Genomic DNA, 27,976 nt, shown 5'->3' with positions numbered 1-27,976 from the left:
GACAAAAGTGGAGTCAGCGCTGAAGATGATTGATGGGTCTGATCCCAGTCCAGCGGCTGGGATCGTAACCTGTGAATTTTTAGTAACTTCTTCACATTTTTAATCTTTTCACATTTGTCTCATACTACGTAAGGTTGTGAGTAACTTGATAATGTAACATTTTATTACTACAGACTCATGAGAGTGGAAAAATAAGCCCTCTTGCTAAGAGTCTGAGCCCCTTCCCTGACTGATGGATGATGAATCAGAGAGACAATTTATTGCAGGTTTGACTGTAACTCAATATAAAAAATAATTACGTTGTGTACACCCAATATCACTCATATTATTGAATACCATGCATTTACTTTGGAGTTCCAACTCTTGTAATATGCACTCATTGATATAATTCCAGTCAGTGATCTTTGCAATTTTCCAAAGACAATGGTCTTTGGAAGCTCTGAGTACTGCCAAAAGGGCATTGGAATTTTTGAACTTCAAAAAAAATGTACACAAACTCTTAAGATTAATTCCTATTTAACACAGAAATATTTGATCTAAAATGGGATTGAATCTCAAGTATTATCTTTATGAAAAAAGTGTTCCTTTGATCTTCATTTATTTACAAATATAGTACAAATAAAGGCGTCATCTTCAGGTTGGCAGGTTGTAACTAGTGAGGTGCCAAGGATCAGTGCTTGGGCCTCAGCTGTTTACAATATATATCAATGACTTAGATGACGGGGCCGAGCGTAATGTATCCAAGTTTGCTCAAGATACAAAGCTAGGTGGGAAAGTAAACTGTGAGGAGGACACAAAGAGGCTGCAAAGGGATGTAGACAGGTTAAATGAGTGGGCAAGAAGGTGACAGATGGAGTATAATGTGGGGAAATGTGAAATTATCCACTTTGGTATGAAGAATAGAAAAGCACAATATTTTTTAAAAGGTGAGAGACTAAGAAAAGTTGGTAGTCAGAGGGATTTGGGTGTCCTTGTACACAAATCACAGAAAGTTAACATGCGATTAGGAAGGCAAATGGTGTGTTAGCCTTTATTGCAAGGGAGTAAGGAGGTCTTGCTGCAATTATGTAGGACTCTGGTGAGACCACACTTGGAGTACTGTGTAGAGTTTTGGTCTCCTTACCCAAGGAAGGATATACTTGCCTTAGAGGGGGTGCAATGAAGGTTCACTAGATTGATTCCTGAGTCTAGAGGGTTGTCCCATGAGCCTATATTTAGGCCTATAATGGGCCTACATTTTCTGGAGTTTAGAAGAATGAGAGATAATTTCACTGAAACATATAAAATTCTTAGAGGGCTTGACATGGTAGATGCAGAAAGGCAGCTTCCCCTGGCTGAACAGTCTAGGACTACTGGTCATAATCTCAAGATAAGGGTCGGCCATTTAGGATCGAGATGAGGAAAAATTTCTTTACTCAGAGGGTTGTGAATCTTTGGAATTCTCTACCCCAGAGGGTTGTGGATGCTCAGTTGTTGAGTATATTCAAGATCGAGATCGGTAGATTTTTGGACACTAAGGGAATCAAGGGATGTGGGGATAGGGCAGGAAAGTGGAGTCGAGGTAGAATGGCGGATCAGGCTCGAGGGGCTGTATGGCTGACTCCTGCTCCTATTTTTTATGTTCTTATAAAATGACATGATGTAAATGTAATAGAAATACATTTTTGTGTTACTTGTGCATGATATTGTTGACAAAAGTGACACATGGCTTTTGTGGCTCTTTTCATGAAGACAATGCTCTTTTAACAATTAAAACTAAAATTTAGGGGTGGAGGTGAGAGTGAACCACAGAAGCCAGACTTTTTGCTGTCTTTTTCTGATTTGTCACTTTTTCAGTGCATAAAAATTACAAATCTGCAAAGCAGGGAGGCAGTTGCCTTCTCTCACTCACTCTCAGTTTTCAATCTCTTGTTCTATCTCGTGTGTCCTGAAAGATTGGGTCCACTATAGTTCAGTGCTTGACCCAGAAACTTACACGTGCATCTACATTTTCTATGGAAATCAGGAAGTGGAATACAAGGGGAGTCAGAATCCAAATCAAAATCAGCATCCAGGCTTGCATTGGCTTCATCATGTCTAATTAAGACATCTATTCTGCGATCCCACTTTCCCAGCGAGGAGCTTTGCTTGCAGGGAGTGCAGGTCAAGGAATCAGGGTTGCAGTGATCCTGTCCTAACCCTCACCCATACTTCCTTTGAATGCAGCTTCCCCGCTGGGGGTGCAGGATGCTGCAATTAGCCCGTAGGTTTCAACAATAAAAAAAATGAACACATAGAAAAAGCAATTTACTTTCTGTCTCTTGTTAGGTGAAAGAGTAAAACCAGGATTATTCTCTTTGGGGCAGAGTTCCAGCGAGGCAGGATTCCTGCCCACCCCCTCCAAATCCTCCTCAACTCCAAACAATTTCCATGGGTTGAGGCTTGTTATCATTGCATGATGGGAATACCAATTCCAAGAACAAGCCTACCATTGACCCTGAGGGAAGTGCCAATAGTGGTGCAACAGGGCCGTTGCTGCAGCACTATATTTGATGGGGACAGATTTAAAAGGGCAGAAGTGCCTCAAAAATGGCAAGAACTGCAGCCTTATGGGCCTTGCAGAGGGGACAGAATGTAGAGAGGGGAGGCCGCTACAAGGCCTCCGCCTCTACGAATCACCTCAAGGCCAATACCGCCATTTCCTGTGCCTACCGCCACCTTCCCCATGGAGGCCCCGAGAAGCAGTAATACAGGAGGATGCAAGGAAAATCAGCCAAGTATCCACACCCTGCCTTGCCCCCTCACCTCCATGGGTGGGGATGGAGCAGACAGCATCAGGGGTAGATGGAGGGGTATCTTGTTTGGGGCAGTGAGGTGGCGGAAGGCTTCACCGCCTGAATTACAGTCATTCTCTGCTGTAATTGGGCTCAATTTTGGGCGGGATTACAGATTGCAGAAGCCTGGCCTAAGTCTCTAGCCTGATTTTAAAAATTATATCATTCAAAATTCATTAGGATCATTGTGGGGGGGCCGAGGGGGCGTTCTGTTTGTTTCTATAGATATGTTGTATATTTTTGCTTAAACTGTTGATATCTCCTGAGAAACTAGCTTGGAACAGTACACAACAGTATGAGAGCTGAATTGAAAGATTCAGTAAAAATTATAAATTTGCTTTCTCTTTAATTTTTTTTGTTAAAAGAGATGACGTGATTCTCTTAAATGCTATACTGCAGAGGAATTTCAAATTCAGTTTAATGGTAGTTAAATAGCCAATTATCTTGGATGAGCTATAATTTCCTCCAGCTAAACATTAGGAAGATCAAAGTCGTTGTCATCAGCCCCTGCCATTGACTCCATCCCCCCTCCCTGGCCACTGTCTCAGACTAAACCAGACTGTTTGCAAGCTCAGCATCCTGCTCAACTCTGGGCTGAATTTCCAACCTCATATCCATTCTATCACAAAGACTGTCTCCTTCCACCTCCGTAACCTCATCCATCTCCGCCCTTGCCATAGCCCATTTGCTGCTGAAATGCACACCCATGTCTTTGTTATCTCCAGACTTGCCTATTCCAATGCTTTCCCAGCCGGCCACCCATCCTTCACCCTCCATAAACTACAACTCATCTAAAATTCTGTTCCCACGCTGTCCTATTCACCCATCACTCCATCCTCGCTGACCTACATTGATTCCTGGTCCCCCACTAAATCAAATTTAAAATTCTCATCCTTACATTTAAATCTCTCCATGGCCTCACCCCATCCTATCTCTGTAATCTCCTCCAGCCCCACAACCACCCCGCCTTACTCTCCGTTCCTCTGACTCCATCCTCTTGTTCATCCTCCCGCCTCTTTCACCCTATCACTAGCAGTCATGCCTTCAGCCGCTTAGGCCTCATGCGCTGGAATTTCTTCCCTAAACCCCTCCACTTCCCTCTGCTCCTTTAAAAGCTTCCTTAAAACCCACCTGTCTTACCAAGCTTTTGGTAACCCCGTCTAATCTTTTCCACTTTGGTGTAGCACATGTTTTTTCATTCCGCTTCTGTGAAGCACCACGTTAAATGTGCTAAAGAAATGCAAGTTGTTTTCGTATTGTTTATGACTAGACATTGCACACTAATAAACATTAGCAAGAATAAATCAAAATTTGTTTTGGTCTTATAACCTATTAGTAACATTAAGGGTTCATTGCCTGCAAATGGTCAAGTGCATAATTGCATGGCAATAGTGTGACAGCGAGACCTGCAAGTCAACTTCAGTTCTGAGCCTTGAACTGTGCTGACTTGTAGAATTAAGGCATGGGTAGAGCAGGGAAAACTAGATGGATGAAGAAATGGAAAATCCTGATTGTGCTCTGTTAGAATTGCACATGTGAGAGCGATGGGAAGGAGGGGGTTAGGCTTGGTTGTGATGGTGGCCATACTGAATAACATGCCACTACTCATAGTCCAGGCTCATGGGGAATAGTCACTTGGATGAAACACTGGAGGACTGCTGCAGTCTGTGACATCATATCCCAAAATGGACCATCAACTTCAGAAGAGGAGGAGTAAGCAAAGAAAGTGAAGAAGGAAAAAAATGAATAGTTTCATTTGCAGCCCTTAGAATTTTATGCACAGCTGAAGTTAAGGATTAATACTTTTGACTTCAGTGGATTGTCCTGTTCACAACATCTGTGAGATGCATCCACTGTTTATTTTATATCTGCATGCACTGTGTTTGTATAAAAATCCCATCATTTTCAGTGCTAGCCCAGATTTTGGAAGGCCCCACCAGTAGCAAGGGGCCTTGTAGGCAACGGGTTGGGACATCGGGGACATGACCTAGCATGCCTGATTATCAACATACCCAATTGTCAGCATGGGAGGACGCCACACTCTTGGCATGCGTGGGCCTCATTTAAATAGTCAAATTATTCAAAATGGGCCCACACCAAATTTCCCAAGATTTGGCTAGGCTCTGTGTTCAGCATTAGCTTTGCCCATAAAAACTGAATGCATAATCGCTGAGCAGGTGAGGCCTGCATTCGAAATAATAGGGCCAAAAATTGTGGGGGGTGATGCATTTCGGAGTAAGTGGTGGGACGTGCTTACTCAGGACCTCTGTTGCTGACTCTGCCAAAATTTGCGGGGTTGAGGGAGATCCCTATTTTTGCATGAAAATGGGGAGGGTCCGCACTACTGAGGGTACATCTCTGACCACTGCCTACCCAAGAAAGCTGGGAATTCTGGGTGAAGTCAGCCCGCCCGGGGGTGGGTGCTGGGCTCATCACATAGACAGCATATTTTTTGTTTATCAGTCTCCTGTATAAGAGGGCCACAAACCACTCAAAAATGTTGTAGACCTTTAGAAGTCCAAGCTGCATCATGGTGAGGCCTTCATGCACCCTTTGGCAGTCTGGTACGCTTCATCTCACCAGGTGTATCGCCGCTGACCTATGGCCAGGTCCCTCTGAAGCCTGGTGATGTGGGATCTCCCAGTGATGGGAGACCCAAACCTTGGCACTGGCCTTCGTAAGGGGCAGGCAGAGAGTCCACCCCTTACAAGGCTCATAGAAATTCCCACTTACGGCTGGAAATGGATGGGGTAGATTTTGACTTTGTGCGATATGTAAAACGAGTCATATAGAGTCAGCAGCTCTCCCGGGAGAGATGTAAAACGAGCTGCCGACTCGCTATCAGCCGTTTTACACTTTCGCACAAAGTCAAAATCTACCCCGATATGTCCAGGTCCCAGCCTAATTTCTGACCTTTCCGGTGCTCTCCCACCGATGTCTCCCAGATATAGCACTAGCAGATCTCCGTTGGTGCTGTTTACAGTCTGCAGTTTGGAGCACAGTCCTGGTCACGGAGGTTCTCCTGCTCGTCTGCAGTTACTTTGGCATTTGCACCATTTTTCTGGGGTTTCTGTGGCTCTTCCACCGAAGCTACAAATTTCCCATGATATTTAGCTGCTATGATGAATCTGTGTTTATACAGGTCTGTATCTTCAAGCCTACTGCTCAGATCTCCCTCTGAGAAAGTGGTACAAAAAGGCACATCCTGAAGTCTACTGCAGGCTAATTGTAAGTTTTTGTAGATTGGCAGCTGGTCATAATTTCCTGGCTCCTGCCCTTGGGAGATGCCAGGTTATTAAGGACAGAACAAAACTTGCAGAAATTGACTTTTTTTTCAATTTTTAACCCTTAAAAGTGTGACATCTGAAGTGTGACAGATGTCTGCTGGATGCAAGATCTTTATCTGGACCGATAGATTTAAAACTAACTTTAAAGGACCCGTAACTCAGTGTTGCCGTCTCCATTATTGTGTACAGAAAAATACTAACAGTCATTACAGAAATAGTCCCATGAGTAAGTCTCAGACTGTTGGAATATGTTCCTTATGGTCCTGTTCAATGCTGTTCTTTCATTAGTTTTACTCTTTTTCATCATGCTTTGCACATTTTAGTAAAGAAGAACACCTGGTCAATTTCCAAAAGACTTAGGTTGGCTGATAAGAAATTTTATGCACTGACCTGAATGAGCATCCAGCTGAACTGGCACAGGTAGAGGTAATGCATTACCAGTCCAAGGGCAGAGCAACTTTCGTCTGAGAGTTCTCGACTTAGGTAAATGGACATCAAAAACGAGATCTGAAATATTAAAGGATTTTTTAAAAATAGTACATTTGATGATCAATAAACTCCATAATCATCCCCTGAACCTCAATATGGGCAATCTTTCGAGTTTCCTGCTAGCTGTAGCTCATTGGTGCATCCCACTGAAGTTGTGCAGGAGGACCACTAGCTCACCCGATCAATGTGGAATGAGCCGTGATGGAGGATAGCCCAGTCAGAGAAAATCATGAATTTGCTGAGGCTGAACCAAATTTTTTTGAAATCTGATCCCAGTGCCAGCTGCCACTACACATTTATAAGGTTACTCTTAAAGCACTGGCGATACAACCAAAACCCACCAAGCAGTGGCAAAGTGAGCAAGAACAGCAATACGTGTTAACACCACTGCCACTCCCTGCAATCAGTCTCCAGAGTCATTAACAACTCAGCCATTTTTTTAAAGCTCACTATCATAATGTACCACAGATACTATACAGGTATATTGTACAGTACAAATGTAAAATATATCATTTTGTAACCAAAGAATAACTGCAATCATTTTAAAAAGTAGCATCATATGTAACATAATTAAAGTTGATATGGCTGATTTCAGTTTTAAAAAAGCTAAAGGAGCATTTCTGTCATCTTCCTCTCCCACCCATCAATATAAAAACACACAAACTACAACCAGACCTCAAATATGAATTTTATGTAAGACCACGGATATTGTTACAAAGGAATGTTGGGTGGTATACTTAAACATAAGTTAATTGCCCTATTAGAAAACCACTGAATTAAAACATAACATTCATGAGAAAAAAATAGTTTCTGAATAGCTGGAGTAGCAGATTGGGAATGGGAACACTATCTGAGTAATCAGTAACCAAGTCATTAAAGTGCCTTCTATCCAGATAATATTTTTGCTCTGTGCACTTTGTAATGCCCCCATCCCAGTGTCATATAATCTGGTGTTTACCTAAGCAGACACCACGGAGATTCTAGCTCTCATATTTATAATTGTTTAGCAAACTCAGTATTTGACCAGGCCCCAGCTTGGCTCTGCATGGTCACAGTAAATGAAACAAAATCACAGCAATTATTATGACACTTAGAAAAGCTGAAAAGCACTGATCGCACCGATGCTACAAAAATAGTCCTCTACCTTTATAAAATACCTAGTGACCAGTACTCTAACTTTGTAAAAGTATAGTTCTTTCCATCTCTAACCTCTCTTTCCTCTCCAAGGTGCTTGAACATGTTGTTGCCTCCAAGCTCAGTACCCATCTCTTCCAAAACGCGTTGTTTAAATCCAATCAGTCAGGCTTCCACCATGCTCACAGCGCTGTGATACTTCTGGCCAAAGACACATTGGGCTCTATTTTAGCACCCGCTATCAGGTGCGTTCCTGGCGGGGGGGCTCCGAAAATCGGGGAATCCCGGAACGGGTCAGGAGCCTGGCTCCAACCCACCCACTTCCGGGTTCCCCACAGACGCGCCGACGTGCGCGCGCAGCCCCCGCATGTGGGATTCCCGCCGGCAATTAAAGCCGGCGGGGTGCCACTTAAAAGTATTTATACTGGTATTTCAGGTTGTTAACAGACCTGATTATGGAGATATTTTACATGGGGTGGGATTTTACAAACAACTGGGACTGTTTCCCATACTGGGGGAAACACTCCGAGTTGAAATGGACGTATTGCAGCCATCAGCCTGTGGCAGCTGCAAAGGTCCAATTGACAGGTTGTGGGGGGGAGACCCTCACTCATTGCAGGAGACCACTCTGTCACTTGGGACAAAGTTTGGCCTCCACCACCCTCCTCCTCACAATCAAAGTCACCAACTTGCACACTTACCCTGGGGTCCAGAGACATGTACTTACCTTGCGGACCCCCTCAGATGTACATCTTCCAGATGGGGGCCGCCGTAGCTGTAGTCATGACCTCCTCGGAGGGCGAACAGCATCACCAGCCTCGCTGGCCAAGCCGTCCACCTCTGACATGTGGAGCTCCACAACACAGTGCTGTGACACATCCACCTGCACAGCAGGAGGGAGGGTAACCGCAGAGAGCTGCGTTGCAGGGGGCACTACCCTCGCCACAGGGTCCACAGTCCGAGGCTCAGCTTCCTGGACCTCTCTGAGCAGCAGTGCACATGGAGGTTCAGAATCACTTGACATGTAGTCATGGACATCTGCAGCCTCCTTCATGCCGAGCTGCTCCCGGATGGCCCGAGCACCATCTTCTTACCTGTCGCTGTCAACGTCACTACTGCCCTCAACAACTTCTCCTCCGCATTCTTCCAGGGTGCCACCGGGGACATCGCCGACATCTCTCAGTCGTCTGCACAAAAGTGCCCTGCAAATACACCTACACCCACTTTGCAGTGACACAATGGGTGGCATCAGGTGTGGGTGTTCATTGTGATCCTCAGGAAAGGCCATTATTGCACAAACCAGACAAGATTCGCAAAGATGTGGCAGTAGTGGTGCCAATATAATATGTGATGTGAGTTGGTCAGAAATTAAATACAAGTAAAAACCATGACAAACCCTCAAGCACCCTTGTGCATCCCCTTCATGCTCACAACACGTTTGCCTTACCCTTCCTACTGCACATGTGTGATGTACGCCCTGTGGCTGCAGCACAGGTAGTGGCAGGTTGAGTGAGGCTGACCGTGAAAGAGATGCATCAGAGGGTGAGTATGAGATAGAGCCATGAGATTGTATGAGGATTGGGTTGAGTGGTAGTGGCGGGATGAGTACTGGCGAGGTGAGTAAGTGCAGGTAAGATGAGGATGAGGTTTGAGTGAGTGTGAGGGGTGATGTGACAGAGCTATGTTGGCAGTGCAGAAGGAGATGTGGGGTGGGGGCGGTGATGTGGCAGACGGAGTGTAGGGGAATGAGTAAGTGTACTCACTTTGGCTGACCTACTTAGTGCATTAAAGCGCCTCCTGCACTGTATGCAGGTGAGCGATATGTTGTTGGTGCAGGTGACCTCCTCTGCCACCTCGAGCCAGGCCTTCCTGGTGGCAGAGGCAGGCCGCTTCCTCCCGCCCGCCGGGGGAAGATCTCTGTCCTCCCCCTCCTCCTCCTCCTCACCCCATCTAATGATACACGGAGTGAGGCATCATTAAACTGGGAGCAGCCTTCCTCCTGGGCTGCTCCATGCTGTATTTTTTTCCTATTTGTTGCAGCATCTGTCAGTGGAGGACTGCCCCTTTAAATAGAGCTCCTCCAGCTGACAGAGCTTACTGCGCATGTGCAGTCAGCTCGATGCGCAGATCAGCAGCGGGGAACCCGGAAGACCAGGTAAGTGGATCCATTTAGGCTGCGATCACGCGTGGGGCAGACTGATTTCGCCGGTCGCCATAGCCCCCCCGCCGCGAACCCGCAGCCCTGGCAATATTGAGCCCATTAGGTCCCCTGTGAATGTGAATGCAGTGTGTTATTCCTTCTAGACCTCTCGACAATCTTTAATGTAGTTGACCATGCCACACTCCTCTGTCACCTCTCCTCCGTTTCCCAGATCCTTGGGATTGTCCTTGCATGGTTCCACTCCTAACTGTCTCAATCTGTAGCAATGGCTCTCTTCCCATCCCCAGACTATCATTCTGGAGTTCCCCGAGGGTCCTGCCTTGATCCCTCCTCTTCCTTATCTACATGCTGGCCTTCTGTAACATCATCCATAGGCATGGGGTCAGCTTCCATATGTATGCTGATGATACCTAGCTCTTTCTCTCCACCACTTTATTTGACCCTACGACCATCTCTGTGTTTTAAAACTGCCTGACAACAAGTCCTGGATTAGTAAAAATTTCCTCCAACAGAACACTGGGAAGACCAAAGCCATAATTGTTTACCACTGGCTCGATTTACCTCCCCACCGTCCCACCCCCACACAGCCACCTGTTCAGACTGACTAGATGTTGCGAAACCTTGGCATTCTGTTCAACAACTTGCATTTATATAGTGCCTTTAACATAGAAAAACGTCCAAGGCGCTATGCAGAAGTTTAATTGGACAAAAATGGATGCCGAGCCAAAGTAGGAGATATTAGGAGGGGTGAGTAAAAGCTTGGTCAAAGAGGTGGGTTTTAAGAATGGTTCCAAAGGAGGGTCGGGAGAGGCGGAGAGGTTTAGGGAGAGAATTCCAAAGTGTAGGGTCTAGTCGGCTGAAGGCACAGCCACCAATGGTTGGGTGAAGGGAGTGTAGGGTGCATAAGAGGCCAGAGTCTAAGGAATGCAGAGTTCTCAGAGGGTTGTAGGGCTAGATGAGGTTACAGGGATAGGGAGAGGTAAGGCCATGAAGCGAGTATAGTAACACTATCTAAATGCACGCAACTTTCTGAAAGTCTTAATGCATGAGCCCTTGTGAAATAAAATGTAACAAGTATGTGAACATTCTATTATGAGGACAGGTTGCATAAACTTGGTTTGTATTCCCTTGGGTAGAGAAGATTGAGGGGTGATCTAATCGAGTTGTTTAAAATGATAAAACAATTCCATAAGATAAATCTATTTCAACTGGTGGGAAATCCAGAACAAGGGGGCATAACCTTAATATTAGAGCCAGGCCATTCAGGTGTGAAATTAGGAGGTGCTTCTTCCCACAGATGGTAGTAGAATTTTGGAACACTCTCCCCTAAAAGGCTGTGGATGTTGGGTCAATTGAGATTGAGATCGATATCATTATCATTATATTTGGTATGGGTATCGAGGGATATGGAGCAAAAGCAGATAAATGGATTTGAGGTAAAGCTCAGCCATGATCAAATTGAATGGCAGAACAGGCTCGAGTGGCTGAATGGCCTACTCCTGTTCCTATGTTCCTAGATTATGATAAAAAATGTGCTACAATGAAACACTGTAAAACTGAATTAGTGGTCTAGATGGCATGTGCAGTTAATTGTTATCTTTTTCCCTATGTGTATAGACAGAATGAAACACAATGGGTTGATTTTAATCTGCTGCACCTTGTAACAGCCTCAAAATAGGGTTGGAAGCCCTACCGCCCTGATAACCCCAACAACGTGGCACCATTTTGAATTGGGCCTACCACTGGATGCCCAAAGTGCCTGCCTGTTTCAGGTGGTAGGTTCCTTTCAATATGCAAAGAGGGGTCCTAGGACATTTAGGCTGGGGCGTGTGCCGTTTACGCTCCGGTTAGTTCCAGGGGTGATAGAGTCAAAGAGGCTCAGCAAAGGTAAGTTTGGAATTATTTTTGTGGGGCCTGCAGGAGTGCTCCTCCAGGCCCCATAAAAATAATATGGGTTGCTGCCGCCCCTGGGACCCCACCCCCCCATCTGCAATTATGATCTCCCACACTTACCTTGCTCCCGGCTGGGGTGGCCCAATATTGGTCAGCTCCATCGGGTTGCCGGTTTGGAACCCCACAACTCACCGCAAATGAGGCCGTCACTTTACCGCGATATGAGCGACTGACTGCGCACTCCACCAATCAGGCACCCAAAAGTCAAAATCGACCCATTGGAGCAGATGTGACCATTTATCCTACATAATCTCCAAATTGTTTTTGACGCAAATTCTAGAAGGAAGAACTTGCATTTATATAGCGACTTTCACAACCTCAGGTTCTCCCAAAGCACAGCTAATGAAGTACTTTTGAAGTGTAGTCACTGTTGTAATGTAGGGAAACACAGCAGCCAATTTGCACACAGCAAGGTCTCACAAACAGCAATGTGATAATGACCAAATAATCTGTTTCAGTAACGTTGGTTTAGGGGTAAATATGGCCAGGACGTTGGGGTGAACTCCCCAGCTCTTCTTCGAAACAGTGTCAAGGGATCTTTTATGCCCTCCTGAGAGGGCAGTAGGAGCCTCAGTTTAGCATCTTCATTCGAAAGACGGTTCCTCCCACAGTGCAGCACTCCCTCAATACTGCACTGGAGTGTCAGCCTGGATTTTGTGCTCAAGTCTCTGGAGAGGTACTTGAACCCACAACCTTCTGACTCGGGCGAGAGTGCTACCACTGAGCCAAGGCTGACACCACTTAAAGTATATAGCTGTTTGCAATGCTACTTTTGGTGCATACGATAGAACTCTCACGTCTGTTGTTTTTACTCAAGGTCCAGTGAAAGGTTGTATCTTCATGCAGGTTTTACAATCCATACCTGGTTGAGTTTCTATGTTATTGAAATCAATGCAGAAGATTTGATGGCACTTAATGTAAAATCAGAACTGTGAGTTGAATCTGTGAATATCATTCTCCCATTTCTATGTTTAATATTTTTGAAACTACATTTTTATCCAACTCTATCAATATTTTAGTACTAAATCTATCACAAGTAATGCAATTTCTCTTCTTCTGAACTCTAAACCTCCTTTCTTGTGTAGATGCAATGTGCATGAACAAGAGTTGGAGAAAGTAGATAATGGACAATGGAGGCCGTTTTTTCAGCAGGGTCTTCATACTCCCATCCTGTTCACTAACCACATCAATTGAATACTGTATACTTGGAGTGTGTCGACGTGAGTTTAACTTAATTTCGGAAATTTCCGGTTTTATTTTAAAAACATTTTCAATCCATTTTGTGCTTTAGTCCCTTTTATTGTGATTGTTACTACAGATCAGGGGAGGGATATGTATTTCCATTAAGAACTGAAACTGCTTTTTTGATCTATTTTAATTACCTGAACTGCTCATCAAAGCCAAGGAAACAAACATAGTCATTAAAAATAGAAAACAACTTTGGTCCTTGAAGGGACAAGAAATCAACAAATCAGATAACGTCAATCATCTGTAAAATGTGAAAAATTTAAGAATGTGCATGTATGTTTTGTAGGGGAGGGGCTAAAATAGCCATACCAATTACAGTTACTGTGGCTGACAGCTATTTCTTAGAGCCTCATACAAAATAACAGCAAAACGATATTAGCACTAAAACTGCAGTATCTTGAAACAAGTCTGTGCCACAATCCACCATAAAAATGGCCCAAGGACAATATCCTGACAGCTGGTGTGAAGCTTATGCTTAAAAAATAATGAAATCATATCCCTGGTTTCCTGATAAGACCCCAAATTTGGAAGAAAAAAAATCATAAAGTTTATACAAAGGTCCCTGAAGTCAAAAGAATTAAAAATTTGATGGATTTTTAGCATCAATTTGTGTTTTAATAAAACATAAATGGAGTTTAGTATCACTTCTGAATTCTGCAGCAGCAGTTCATCACTGTAACAAGTCAATATGATGAGGGTATATCTTTTTGTTTGGTGACTGTTATTAAAAGGACATTGGCTAGTGAATTCCACAAGTGACAATAAGTGGAGAATCTTAACTGCCGACCGCCAGTTTCTCGCTTGAGAAATGGACGACTGGCAGAGAAAACTCTGATGGGCAATTTTGAAATCCATTTGCCGCCTAACTCAATTTTCAGTTAGGCCTTTAAATGCGTGCCCAATACTCCCACCGCAGATAATGAAGCTGTCCATGCCCACAACATCCAGGCTTGGGCTGATAAGTGGCAAGTAACATTTGCGCCAGACAAGTGCCAGGCAATGACCATCTCCAACAAGAGAGAATCTAACCACCTCCTCTTGACATTCAACGGCATTACAATTGCTGAATCCCCCACCATCAACATCCTGGGGGTCACCATTGACCAGAAACTTAACTGGACCAGCCACATAAATACTGTGGCTACTATAGCAGGTCAAAAGCTGGGTATTCTGTGGTGAGTGACTCACCTCCTGACTCCCCAAAGCCTTTCCACCATCTACAAGGCACAAGTCAGGAGTGTGATGGAATACTCTCCACTTGCATGGATGAGTGCAGCTCCAACAACACTCAAGAAGCTCGACATCATCCAGGACAAAGCAGCCCGCTTGATTGGCACCCCATCCATCACCCTAAACATTCACTCCCTTCATCACCGATGCGCCGTGGCTGCAGTGTGTATCGTCTACGGGATGCACTGCAGCAACTCGCCAAGACTTCTTCGACAGCACCTCCCAAACCCTCTACCACCTAGAAGGACAAGGGCAGCAGGCACATGGGAATATCACCACCTGCATGTTCCCCTCCAAGTCACACACCATCCCGACTTGGAAATATATCGCTGTTCCTTCATCGTCGCTGAGTCAAAATCCTGGAACTCCCTACCTAACAGCAATGTGGGAGAAGCTTCACCGCAAGGACAGCAGCGGTTCAAGAAGGCGGCTCACCACCAGCTTCTCAAGGGCAATTAGGGATGGGCAATAAATGCTGGCCTTACCAGCAACGCCCATATCCCATGAACGAATAAAAAAAAGGTGGAAGGCTGTTTAAGTATACAAATCGGGGTCCTACGCCAGTTATGGGACCCCGATTATAATATTAATGTACAAATGGGTGGATTATGCAACGTGCATGCTAGTCCTAGTTGTACTGGGTGTTGAGCGGCCTAACCAACGATCCTTAAAGGGACTGCTGGAGGCCACTCAGGGTAAGGTAAGTTTTTGGCTTTTTTAAAAAAGATTTATGTGGGGCCAGGAGCAGCATTCATGCTTTTCCTGGCACCACAAAAATGTTTCAGCCTCCTCTCATCCCCAGCCCGAGGATCCGCTCACTCCCAACAGGCCCTACCTGCCGGCCAGTTCCAAGCAGAAGCCGAGCAATTTTCCGCTGTCCAAAACTGGCGAACTGCATTTGGTTCCCGCAGCTTGCTGGTAAAATTCAAATGGGGTCCAAACCTGAAAATGCATCAGGGTCCTACAACCAGTGTTAGGACCTTGATTTGCATTGTAAAGCAGCCTCACACCTGTTTCAGACAGACAGGTTGATCGCCTACTTACAGGACCGCCTCAATACAGCATTGTGTGGGCCTTGGGCGTCAATGGAACGGGCGGGAGGGGTGTTCTCCTCCCCCACCCCCCCCCACCCCTGATTATCAACTGCTGGCCGCCCGTTTTTCAGTCGCAAAATAGATGGCCATGAGTTGAAATTCTCCCCCTTTGTCTTGATTATAGTAGATTCCCATTTGCTGTTCTTTTACAACCTTAACACTGAGTGTTGTAATGGAAAATGAGCTGGCCCATTGAAGTTCATCTATATGCTCCAAGCCTCCCCTCCCCCATGCCTGGTACCGGTCTGAACTGGATGTCTCCAGCTTGAGCAGAACCTTAGACTAAAGCATCCTTTCTATCAGCTTTTGCTCACAGCCTGTACTGAGCAGCATAAACTGTGTGAAAAAATGCTCACACATCATTCACCAAGGATCCAGTATTCACTCAACATCATTTGGTCACAATATCACTTATATAATTCCTAAATATTCAGTGTACTTATGATGTTGTAATTTATAAAATAAAACATAATGGAAAAATAACAACTATATTCCAGTCCTGGTAGTGAAAGCTATAATATCAGGTCTTAGAGCGGCATCTCATTATTAAACAGGAATGGATAGAATTTCTGTCGGAATTTCCCAATTCCTGCTATAACTTTGGCGCAAACCTTGGAGAAACGGCTGTTACACCGTTTCTCTGGGGTTTCAGTCAATCTTCTGCTAAAGTTACGGCAGGAGATTGAAAGGACCCCCACAGAAATTCCAGGAGAAAGTTTGTTCTGAAAATCTTCTTTGCCAAACATTCAGATGCAATGGAAACAATTTTTTATCAATCATGTCATTACATTGCAAAAACACTGTTACATCACTGGTGTATGATATCATTATGACAAAAATCACTTCCAGCTGTTTGGCTGGACTTCATATCATCTTTGTTTTCACAGTTTAGATAGAAACTATAACATTTTGACGTGTGCTAAGACAACAGATGTGGTCCAACACAATTTCCGATGTACTCTCTGTGGATATGCTCAATCTTTTTAAAAGTATTTTTTTTAAAGGAGGAATCAGCTTTTGGCAGAATTGAGATTGCCTAGAAAACAGTTGCATATGGAACAGTCTACATTATAAATTATTAGTCTCCTTCGCATAATGCCATTTTAAGATGAGGAATTGGCACACACAAAATTGATTTGATAATTTAGAGTAAATTTTACAAATTTGCACTTGCAGGGAATTAATGAGTGAAAAATCTTCCAGGTCTTAATGACCCCAGTGCTCAAATACCCAAAATAAGCACTCAAGTTAAGCTGTGTGCTGGGAGCATGAACTTGTAAAATTACAGGGGTCATTTTCATCTTCACCACCTGGGCGGTAATCTGGCGGAACGGATCACCAGCTTGTTGTAGAACTTGCCCGATTTTCAATCCACTGATTTCAATTGGATAAAAATCGGGCAAGTTTTACACTGGGTGGGCAATCCGCTCTGCTAGATTACCGACCAGGTGGTGAAGGTGAAATATCTCTTTGGAATTACCCAGTAATGTTTGTGCTGTAAAATTAAAATTACACCCAAATCAAGGAAAAATATCCAAACAAAAATATGAATTGAGAAATGTGTTGTGATTTGGCAATGATTTTCCTTTGCAATATCTTTTGGAACAAGTTTACTGAAATACCTTTATAGACTTTACATGAAAGAGATGAAAGCAGAGATGAATTTTAAAAAAACAAAGGATTAATAGATGATTTCACATTTCTATTGTATTCAATTGAAGGTAAAATGTGTGAAGACTGCCTCCCACTGGCCTGCCAAGCTTCCTCAATAATAATTATAATTTTAAAAACACATATGCAAATTTACAAACCTGCAATACGGTCTACTGATTTTGTCATGAAACTTTAATAATATATAAACTTTGTAATTTGTTTTTTAAAAATATATTTATAATTACTATGACCCAGAAATTTGGGCACGGGGTGGGGGGTGGGGGGCGCGGAATCCCTGCGCCTGTATAGTGAGGTCCGAGGCTCCGCAGATATTGGGCCTCAGGCCTCACAGTCCACCAGTTACAATTCGCTGCGTAAAAAATGTTTCCTCATGTCAACTCTGACTCTTTTGCTGATCACCTGAAGTCTGTGTCCTCTAGTTACCGACGCTTCTGCCACTGGAAAGTTTCTCCTTATTTACTCCAACAAAACTGTTCATGATTTTGAACACCTCTACCAAATCTCTTCTTAACCTTCCCTGTTCTAAGGAGAACAACCCCAGCTTCTCCAATCGATCCACATAACTGAAGTCCCTCATCCCTGGTACCATTCCAGTAAACCTCTTCTACACCCTCTCTAAAGCCTTGACATCCTTCCTAAAGTGTGGTGCCCAGAATTGAATGCAATACTCCAGCTGAGGCCTAACCAGTGTTTTATAAAGATTTAGCATAACTTCCTTGCTTTTGTACTCGATGCCTCTATCAATAAAGCCCAGGATCCCATATGTTTTTTTAATGGTCTTCTCAACATGTTCTGCCATCTTCAAAGATTTGTGTATATGCACCCCCAGGACTCTCTATCCAGCACCCCCTTTAAAATTGTACCATTTAGTTTATATTGCCTCTCATTCTTCCTGCCAAAATGTATCCTCCACATTGTTTACTACATTTCCGAGTTTTGTTTCATCTGCAAACTTTGAAATTACACCCTCTATACCCAAGTCCAGGTCATTAATATATATCAAAAAGTGCAGTGGTCCCAATACTGACCCCTGGGGAACACCACTATATACTTCCCTCCAATCTGAAAAACAACCATTCACCACTACTCTCTGCTTTCTGTCCCCTAGCTAATTTTGTATCCAAACTGCCACTGTCCCTTTAATCCCATGGGCTTTAATTTTGCCAACAAGTCTATTATGTGGTACTTTATCACATGCCTTTTGAAAGCCCATATACACATCAACCCTCTCCGTTACTTCATCAAAGATCTCAATCAAGTCAAATACAATTTTCCTTTAACATATCCATGCTGACTTTCATTTATTAGCCCATACTTTTCCAAGTGCCAATTAGTTTTGTCCCGGATTATTGTTTCAAAGTTTCCCCACCACCGACGTTAGGCTGACTGGCCTGAAATTGCCAGGTTTATCCCTCTCCCCTTTTTTGAGCAGGGGTGTTACATTTGTAATCCTCCTGTCCTCTGGCACCATCCCCATATCTAAGGAGGATTGAAAGATTGTGGCCAGAGCCTCCACAATTTTCACCCTTACTTCCCTCAGTAACCTAGGATGCATCCCATCCGGACTGGGTGACTTTTCTACTTTGAGTACTGCCAATCTTTTAAGTACCTCTTCTTTATCTATTTTTATCCTATCCAAATCGCTACTACCTCCTCTTTTACTGCTACAATGGCAGCATCTTCTTCTCTGGTGAAGATGGTTGCGAAGTATCCATTTAGTACCTCAGCCATGCCCTCTGCCTCCACAAGAAGATCTCCTTTTTTGTCCCTAATCGGTCCCATTCTTCCTTTGACTACCGTTTTACTATTTATATGTTTATAAAAGACTTTTGGCTTCCTTTTGATGTTAGCCGCTAATCTATTCTCATACTCTCTCTTTGCCCCTCAGATTCCCCTTTTTAGATCTCCTCTATATTTTCTGTATTCAGCCTGGTTCTCTACTCTATTATGAACTGTATGTTATTCAAGGAAACCCATATTAGACAATTCCAGCTTCAGTATTCTGTTGAGCTTATATTTCAGTTATACCAAGTTCTTTCATACACATTTATTATTTCGTTACCTGGCTTTGTTTCTATCAGATAAACTTGGATCCAATCCATAATAATATATGAATAGGTTATGAAATACAGTCCTCAGAAAATGAAAATATTTTCTTGTTTATTGTGTTGTTCCTAGGATATGAAAGAGGTCAATATCCAGATCTTTGGTAATTACTGGTTTTAATGACAAAAATGTGGAACGAGCTCAATGAATGCATGAAGCATATATGAGTTTTAAATATTTCTTTCCACTACAACGGGCTAATAATTACTTCCAGTTAGTTGCAGCACAAATTAAATTTGACCTCATTTCAACCTTCTATTCACCATTTCAAGCTTCAGAAAGTTCTTATATCCCTGACAGTTGATTTTTTCAGTAGTTGTGCAAGAATAGTAGTACTGCTTCTGCCGTTAATTGCTACCACTTGGTCTCCAATTTTTCTGGATCTTATTGCGAGTAGAGAGCTTCTGTTGAGGCTCTAGGAAAAATACAGGGCGGTCAATAGCATTACATGGGGGAGTACTTTACGTGTATCATTCCTGGTTAAGAGGGCAGGTAGGCAAAAAGGTGTTGTGCTCCCTGGCCTCCACTTGTACCAAACTAAAACTGGATCAATGTACGACTGAGCCAACATTCCACTCCTTCATAATGCTATGCTCCAACTCCCAGTGCACCGCTCTGTCTAAACAATTAGGTTTTATGGAACTTTATTAAAACTCTGTGGACAAACCTTTCATCTTTCCATAAAAAGGAAGGTACTTGTATGCAACAATACACAGACCCTACACAGTGGCTGAGCCAAGTTGTGCATTCTGAACTGAGTCATTAATCTTATACTCTAAGAAAATCCTTAGAAAGCACATCACAAACTGGTACATCATGTCATCTTCTAGAATATTTCCCTGAGAAGACTTAGCCATCTTGCATATGGCTAGATGAAAAGATAACTCTATAGTAAGCATCAGTAAAAATATCTCCAGATGCTGGCAAATCATATCCATGGCTATCATTTTTTTCTCTAAGGTATAATGCTAAGAGATCACATCCACTTACACCAATATTAGGTGCGTGTGTTGCACGGCAGATCCTTTCTTCCTGCATCATTCCATTGTGTATGTCGAGAACATATGGAATGGAAGCATGTTTGCCATTGACTTATCCCCTTCCCGGATGTTTGCTCAGGCAGAACCAGATTGTATGCAACCTTGCTATTCTCTTCGACCCTTGCTGCCTCCCCGCTAATATCGGGACCATATTATTTGGTCATTTGCTGTTTGTGTGAAACCTTGCTGTTGCAATTGGCTGCTGTGTTTGCCTACATAACAGCAGATTCTGCATTTCAAAAGTAATTAATTGGTTGTAAAACACTTTGGGGCTTCCTGAAGATGGGGTAACATGCTGTATAAATGCAAGTTCTTTCTTTTCACTCGTAGTTGTATAGATTGGGTAGGAGGATTTAAGATTCTTGCGCAAGTTACATTGATCTTGTGCTGTAACTTGGGCAGGCAAGGTGGGGCATTATTTTTCTCATTGTTGTTTTAGGTTCCGTTCCATTCCCACACCATATACCAATCCATAACCGAGAAAATGTAGGAGCTGGCCCTGCCCCCAGGCTGCAAGGAGGTTTTGTGCCTTCCTCTCTTCTTGAGATGTGTTTCACTTTAAAAGTACTTCATTGAAGTGCTTTAGGATATCCTGAGGATGTGAAAAGTGCTACATAAATGAAAGTTCTTTCTCATTCAGTGCATAAAAAAGAATGATTGCAATTATGTTGCCCCTTTCAAATTCTCAGAAAGCCCAATGTGCTCAACAACCAATAAAGTACTTTCATAGTGCAGTCACTGTTGTTATTAGAGCAAATATGGCAGCTAATTTGCACACAAGGTCCAACAAACAGCAAATGATCAGTTAATCTGTTTTTGGTGGTGTGTGTTGAAGGATAAATGTTGGCCAGAACACCAGGGAAACTACCCTCCTCTTCTTAGGACAGTGTCACGAGGTATTTTGTTTACACCTGAACAGGCAGATGGAGTTTTGATTTAATATCTCATCCTAAAGACAGCGGGCCCGATATTAGGAGGGCGGCAGGTTCACAGCGGGGGGTCGACTGGGTGCGTGGGTAACGCGCCCGGTGAAATCAGTGTGCTCTGCACGCAATCGCAGGCTAATTGAAGCCACTTACCTTTGCTTCCGGGTTTCACGCTGGAAAGCTGCGCAGCGGGCAGACTGCGCATGCGCAGCATTGTCTGTCAGCTGGAGGAGCCCTATTTAAAGGGGCAGTCCACCAATGCTCTTCCTACAGCAAACAATCAATTTTGAACCATGGAGCAGGCCAGAGGAAAGGCGGCCCCAAGGTTTTCGGACTCCTCACTTCAGGTTCTGCTCGATGGGGTGAGGAGGAGGAGGGAAATCCTTTTCCCATCCGATGGGAGGAAGTGCCCTCCCTCCACCACGAAGAAAGCCTGGCTGGAGGTGGCCGAGGAGGTCACCAGCAGCGGCAATGTGCCACGAACCCGGATGCAGTGTAGGAAGAGATTTAATGACCTAACCAGGTCAGCCAAAGTGAGTATACTTACCCATTCTCCCACACTCCGTCTTCCACATCACCTCCACCACCACACAACCCCTTCTGCACTGCCATCACAACGCTCTCGCATCACTCCTCACATCCACTCAACTATCATCCTCACCTTGCCTGCACGTACTCACCGCCCCTGTCCCCAGTCGAACACTACCACGCAACCCAATCCTCATACAATATCATGGCTATGTTGTACACGCACCCTCCCACGCATCTCCCTCACGATCAACCCCACCCACCCCAATGCATGCAGCGGCTCACCATGCAACCATCACTCAATCACACCTCTTTGTTTTGCCTTGATAGGAGAAGAGATGCTAGAATGCCCGGGAGAGGGCACGGACGAGAGGGGGCCCGCCACACCAGGTGGCACTAACAGACGCGGAGCAGCAGGCATTGGAGATCAGCTGCACGATGGAGTGCCTGTCCGTGGCGGATGCCGAGGCTAGGATTGCACAAGCGACTGGTGACAGAAAGCTAACACTCAGCACTCATGATAGCGAATGATCTCAGCATCACTTGGCATCTGCAGCACCTCAACATCTGTTCACATGCTTAATATTGCTTTCTGTTCTATTGCAGGCCCATCTGTGAGCGCCGTGAGGGAGGATGGCAATTCCTCAGAGGACCTGCCGGCCTCTGAGGGTCCATCGTCACATCTGAGCCATGCATCCGCCAGCGCAGATACACACACCTCGGTGGGTCCCCGTCCTCACTTAGTTGGGCTTGCACATGGTGAGTCACCACGCACATGTGAGCACGAGCAGACCTTGGTGGCAGGGGTAGCGTGGAGAGTCCGCGTCGGTGGGAACACTCTTCTCCAGGCTCTGCTCAGCTGGACACAAATGCTGAACCCTGGGGGCCAGCTGTGAAAAGGAGAGTCATCGAGGGGCAGCAGCACATTGCCGAGGTGCTGGAACAGGTGCCACGCGCACTCTCCACAATCGCGCAGAGGATGGAGGAGTCCAACTCCTGCATGAGGGGAATGATGGTTCAGGTACAGGAGGGTATCTGCGAGATACTGTCACAGAGACGTGAAGGCATCTCTGAGATAGTGTCGCGGGTAGGTTCAGGAATGTCTGCAATGGAGGAAAGGCTAGCCTCCATCGAGCGTCAAGCATGGCGCAACAATGAGTCCATTCAGGCCCTGACAATGGCCGTTCGGATTCAGGGTGAGCAACATTCTGCCGCCTTACACAGGCTGACAGATACTTCACAAGTGCTCCAAACTGTCGTCCAGCAGGGTGGAAGGAGTGACGTGGGCCTGGGCCAGGAGAGGGATGATGGAGAAAGGGGACATGGAAGTGGGGACGCCACTCAAAGCGCTCCCACGTCTCACCCGTTGCCCCCCTCTCAACCAGTACCCGCAATGCTGCCCCTTCTCCAGGTGGCCGAGTCTGCCCCTGCACAGTTGCAGGTGGAGCAGTCTTTGGAGGGGCCCTCATGGGCACCGAAACCCAGAGGGCGTCCGCGCAGAGAATTTAATCGGTCAGGGCATGGACAAGAGCAACCTGCCACTACCTCTGCTGAAGCCACAGGGGTAGCACCACGTAGGGGTTCCCGGAAACGCAAGGTGAAGGTTTTGTGAGCACAAAGGAATGCACAAGGGTGTTTGACGATTTGTCATGTTTTTTAATTATATTTGTTTTCTGCCACATGCACAATAAATCCTATTATTATCACCACTACTGCCACGTCTTGCCCTTTCTTGACTGGTTTGTGGAATAGGTCCCTTTCATGGGGTTGACCATGAACACCCACACTTGATGCCACCCACTGGGTCATTCTACAGTGGGTGTAGGTGTAGTTGCACCACTGTTTTGTGCAGGGGGCAGGGGAGGGGGCTGGTATGGCCGCTCCTCTGTCCAGGTGATGAGGACTGGACTCTTTACACAGTCTGATGTTAGGAGAACCGTTCACATATCAGTGACTCCCTGGCCTCACAAGCAGCCAGATGAGCCTCTGTTCTGCCCATGGGTTGTTGCTCCTCCTCGGCATCCTCCTCCTTGGCTTCCTCCTCCTCGTGCTCCTCCTCCTCCTCCTCAATATGGGTGGCAGATGTGGATGGGGCCTCCTCCAGTGGCACCCCTCTCTGTTGTGCCATGTTGTGCAGGGCAAACAAACGACTATAATGCATCCCACTCTGTGTGGCGCGTATTGAAACACTCCCCCAGAATGATCAAGGCACCTCAAGCGCATCTTGAGCAGCTCTATAGCCTGCTCAACTGTAGACCTGGTAGCGATGTGGCTGTCATTATATCGACGCTGTGGCTCGGCGGTAGGGTACCTCAGAGGTGTCATAAGCCACGTGTGCAGGGGATATCCCTTGTCCCCGAGGAGCGAGCTGTTGCGGGTGTTGGGTGAGTGGAAGAGGGGCGGCATGGTGGACTCCCTGAGGATGAAGGAATCGTGGCAGCTGCCAGAGTATCTGGCGCACACGTGAAGGAATCTCTTGTGGTGGTCACAGATGAGCTGAGTGTTCATGGAGTGATAGCCCTTCCTGTTGACGAACAGTCCTGGCTCGTGTGGAGGTCCAGGAAGCTGAGCCTTGGTCTGTCGACCCTGTGACGAAGGTAATGCCTTCTGCGACGCATCTCTATCTTCGGTTGCCCTCCCTCCTGTTGTGCAGGTGGATGTGTCACAGCACTGTGTTGTGGAGCTCCACGTGTCAGAGGGGGATGGCGTGGCCGGTGAGGCTGGTGATGCTGTTTGTCCTCCGAGGAGGTCATGACTGCAACTACGGCAGTCCCCATCCAGAAGATGTACGTTTGAGGGGGTCCGCAAGGTAGGTAAATGTGTCCGCACACCGGGGTTGAGGTTCCAAGTTGGTCAATTTTAATGTTAGGAGGAGGGTGGTGGAGGCCAAACTTTGTCCAAAGTGACAGAGTGGCCTCCTGCAATGAGTGAGGGTCTCCCCCCCCACACCTGTCAAATGGACCTTTCCAGCTGCCACAGGCTGATGGCTGCAACACGTCCAATTGAACTGGGAGTGTTTTCCCCAGTATGGGAAACAATCTCAGTGCATTGCAAAATCCCACCCCTTCTAAAATATCAGGTCAATCAGGTCTGTAAACGACCTGAAGTGCCTGTTTAATTGCTTCAAGTGGCACCCCGCCGGCTTTAATTGCCGGTGGGAGTCCCACATGCGGGGGCTGCGCGTGTAGGTCAGTGCGTCACTGGGGAACCCGAAAGTGGGCGGGTTGGAGCCGGGCTTCAGACCCGCCCCGGGAATCCCCCCGCCACGAACGCACCCGCTCGGGGGTGCGAAAATTGAGCCCAGCATCTCTGACAATGCAGCACTCCTTCAGTAACGTTGAAGTATCAGCCTAGATTATACGCTCAGATTTGTTGTGGGGTTTGGACGACAGCTTTCAGACCACAGAGCCAAGCTGATACTTACAAGGCACATGCACCAAGAATCTATGCCACCAAGACAGCAACTCTACAAAATGCATTGTAGAAGGCCTAAGTAGTCATAGTATCATAGCAGGTATAGCTCGGAAGGAGGCAATTTGGCCCATCGTGCCCGTGCCGGCTCTTTGAAAGAGCTATCCAATCAGTCCCATTCCCTTGCTCTTTCCCCATAGCCCTGTAATTTTTTTCCCTTCAAGTATTTATCCAATTCCCTTTTGAAAGTTACTACTGAATCTGCTTCCACTACCCTTTCAGGCAGTGCATTCTAGATCATTACAACTCGCTGCGTAAAAAAGTGTTTCCTCATGTCAACTCTGGCTCTTTTGCTGATCACCTTAAATCTGGGTCCTCTGGTTACCAACCCTTCTGCCACTGGAAACAGTTTCTCTTTATTTACTCTATTAAAACCGTTCATGATTTTGAACACCTCTACCAAATCCCCTCTTAACCTTCTCTGCTCGAAGGAGAACAACCTCAGATTCTCTAGTCTCTCCACATAACTGAAGTCCCTCATCCCTGGCACCATTCTCGTAAATCGCTTTTGCACCCTCTCCAAGGCTTTGCCATCCTTCCTAAAGTGTGGTGCCCAGAATTGAACACAATACTCCAGCTGAGGCCTAACCACAGTGTTTTATAAAGGTTTAGCATAACTGGGACATAAACTTAGAACTAAGGTAATTTAGACGCATTTAGACACAGACATCAAGTTTTTACAGAGCTGCAAGAAAGCAGACAAGATCCCGAAAGGACTCCAGATCACGAACCCACTCAAGTCCACATACAACTCGGATTACGCTGAGAGACTCTGCCGCCGTACCTCTCGCACACTCCGCAACCATCTCATACACCAACTCTACAGCAGACGCCACAACCTCGAAACCAAGATAGAGTCCATACTCTCAACCTGTACTCAGGACACAGCAGACCAGCTACGTTATACCGCCAAACAGACGAGGCAACGGAACTACGCTGCCTACATGAAAACCAAGAGCAGGAAGCTTGAGAAACTCGGCATCACCACCAGCAACGACCAAGCTTCCCCTGGTACCACGGTTGCAACCACAGGGAAGTCTATTGTCAATTTATCCGACCACACCCTTCAACCAGACGAAATCGAAGTTCTCAGCCGAGGGCTCAATTTCTGCCCCACTACCAAAATGGACCCCACTAGTCTCGCGGCGGACACAGAGGAATTCATCAGGAGAATGAGGCTCCGGGAATTCTACCACAAACCCCAAGATTTCAGCAGCGAACCCAATGAGACAATCGACGATCCGGAACAGCAGACAGAGGGATCCGCGGTACAGCAACCGAAGAGGAAAGAGTCAAACTGGACTCCTCCGGAGGGTCGCTGCCCTCAGCTGGACATGTATGCTCAAGCTGTCAGGAAATGCGTCAATGCCAGATTCATCAGCCGCACTCAGAAGACAGTCCAGAATGTCACCCGAGCACAACGCAACGCCATCAACGCTCTCAAGACCAACCGCAACATCGTCATCAAACCAGCGGACAAAGGAGGAGCCATAGTCATACAGAACAGAACAGACTATTGCAAAGAAGCATACCGACAACTGGACAACCAGGAACACTACAGACGGTTACCCGCAGATCCGACCAAAGAACACACCCACCAGCTCAACAAACTGATCAAGACCTTCGATCCAGACCTTCAAAGCATCCTACGCATTCTCATCCCACGTAATCCCCGCGTGGGAGACTTCTACTGCCTCCCAAAGATACACAAAGCCAACACACCCGGACGTCCCATCGTATCAGGCAACGGAACCCTGTGTGAGAACCTCTCTGGATACATCGAGGGCATCCTGAAACCCATCGTACAGGGAACCCCCAGCTTCTGTCGTGACACTACAGACTTCCTACAAAAACTCAGTACCCACGGACCAGTTGAACCAGGAACACTTCTCACCACGATGGACGTCTCGGCACTATACACCAGTATCCCCCACGATGACGGCATCGCTGCGACAGCATCAATACTCAACACCAACAACAGCCAATCTCCGGAAGCCATCCTACAACTCATCCGCTTCATCCTGGATCACAATGTCTTCACCTTCGATAACCAGTTCTTTACCCAAACACACGGAACAGCCATGGGGACCAAATTCGCACCCCAATACGCCAACATTTTCATGCACAAGTTCGAGCAGGACTTCTTCACTGCACAAGACCTCCAACCAACACTATACACCAGATACATCGACGACATTTTCTTTCTATGGACCCACGGCAAGGAATCACTAAAGAGACTACACGATAACATCAACAAGTTCCATCCCACCATCAAGCTCACCATGGACTACTCCTCAGAATCAGTTTCTTTCTTGGACACACGAATCTCCATCAAAGACGGGCACCTCAGCACCTCACTCTACCGCAAGCCCACGGACAACCTCACGATGCTCCACTTTTCCAGCTTCCACCCTAACCACGTCAAAGAGGCCATCCCCTATGGACAGGCCCTGCGAATACACAGGGTCTGCTCAGACGAGGAGGAACGCGATGGACACCTACAGACGCTGAAAGACGCCCTAGTAAGAACGGGATATGACGCTCGACTCATCGATCGACAGTTCCGACGGGCCACAGCAAAAAATCGCATAGACCTCCTCAGGAGACTAACACGGGACGCAACCAACAGAGTACCCTTTGTCGTCCAGTACTTCCCCGGAGCGGAGAAACTACGCCATGTTCTCCGCAGCCTTCAACATGTCATCAATGAGGACAAACACCTCGCTATGGCCATCCCCACACCTCCACTACTCGCCTTTAAACAGCCACCCAACCTCAAACAGACCATCGTTCGCAGCAAACTACCTAGCTTTCAAGAGAAC

At 45.9% G+C, this 27,976-nt stretch overlaps 1 protein-coding gene across 1 annotated transcript in view; it reads right to left on the bottom strand.

The window, feature by feature from the left end:
* Positions 1–27,976, bottom strand: part of adgrv1 (adhesion G protein-coupled receptor V1) — a 507,287-nt gene that overhangs the window by 97,963 nt on the left and 381,348 nt on the right. Inside the window, exon 83 of the mRNA XM_067982173.1 lies at positions 6,491–6,607. Within this exon, the coding sequence (XP_067838274.1) occupies positions 6,491–6,607 (117 nt within the window). The remainder of the gene's footprint in view (positions 1–6,490; positions 6,608–27,976) is intronic.

This window comes from Heptranchias perlo, chromosome 4, assembly GCF_035084215.1.
Source record: "Heptranchias perlo isolate sHepPer1 chromosome 4, sHepPer1.hap1, whole genome shotgun sequence".
NCBI classification, from domain to species: Eukaryota; Metazoa; Chordata; class Chondrichthyes; order Hexanchiformes; family Hexanchidae; genus Heptranchias; species Heptranchias perlo.
The sequence above is the reverse complement of the archived record's forward strand: the minus strand, read 5'-3'. Positions and strand labels throughout refer to the sequence as shown.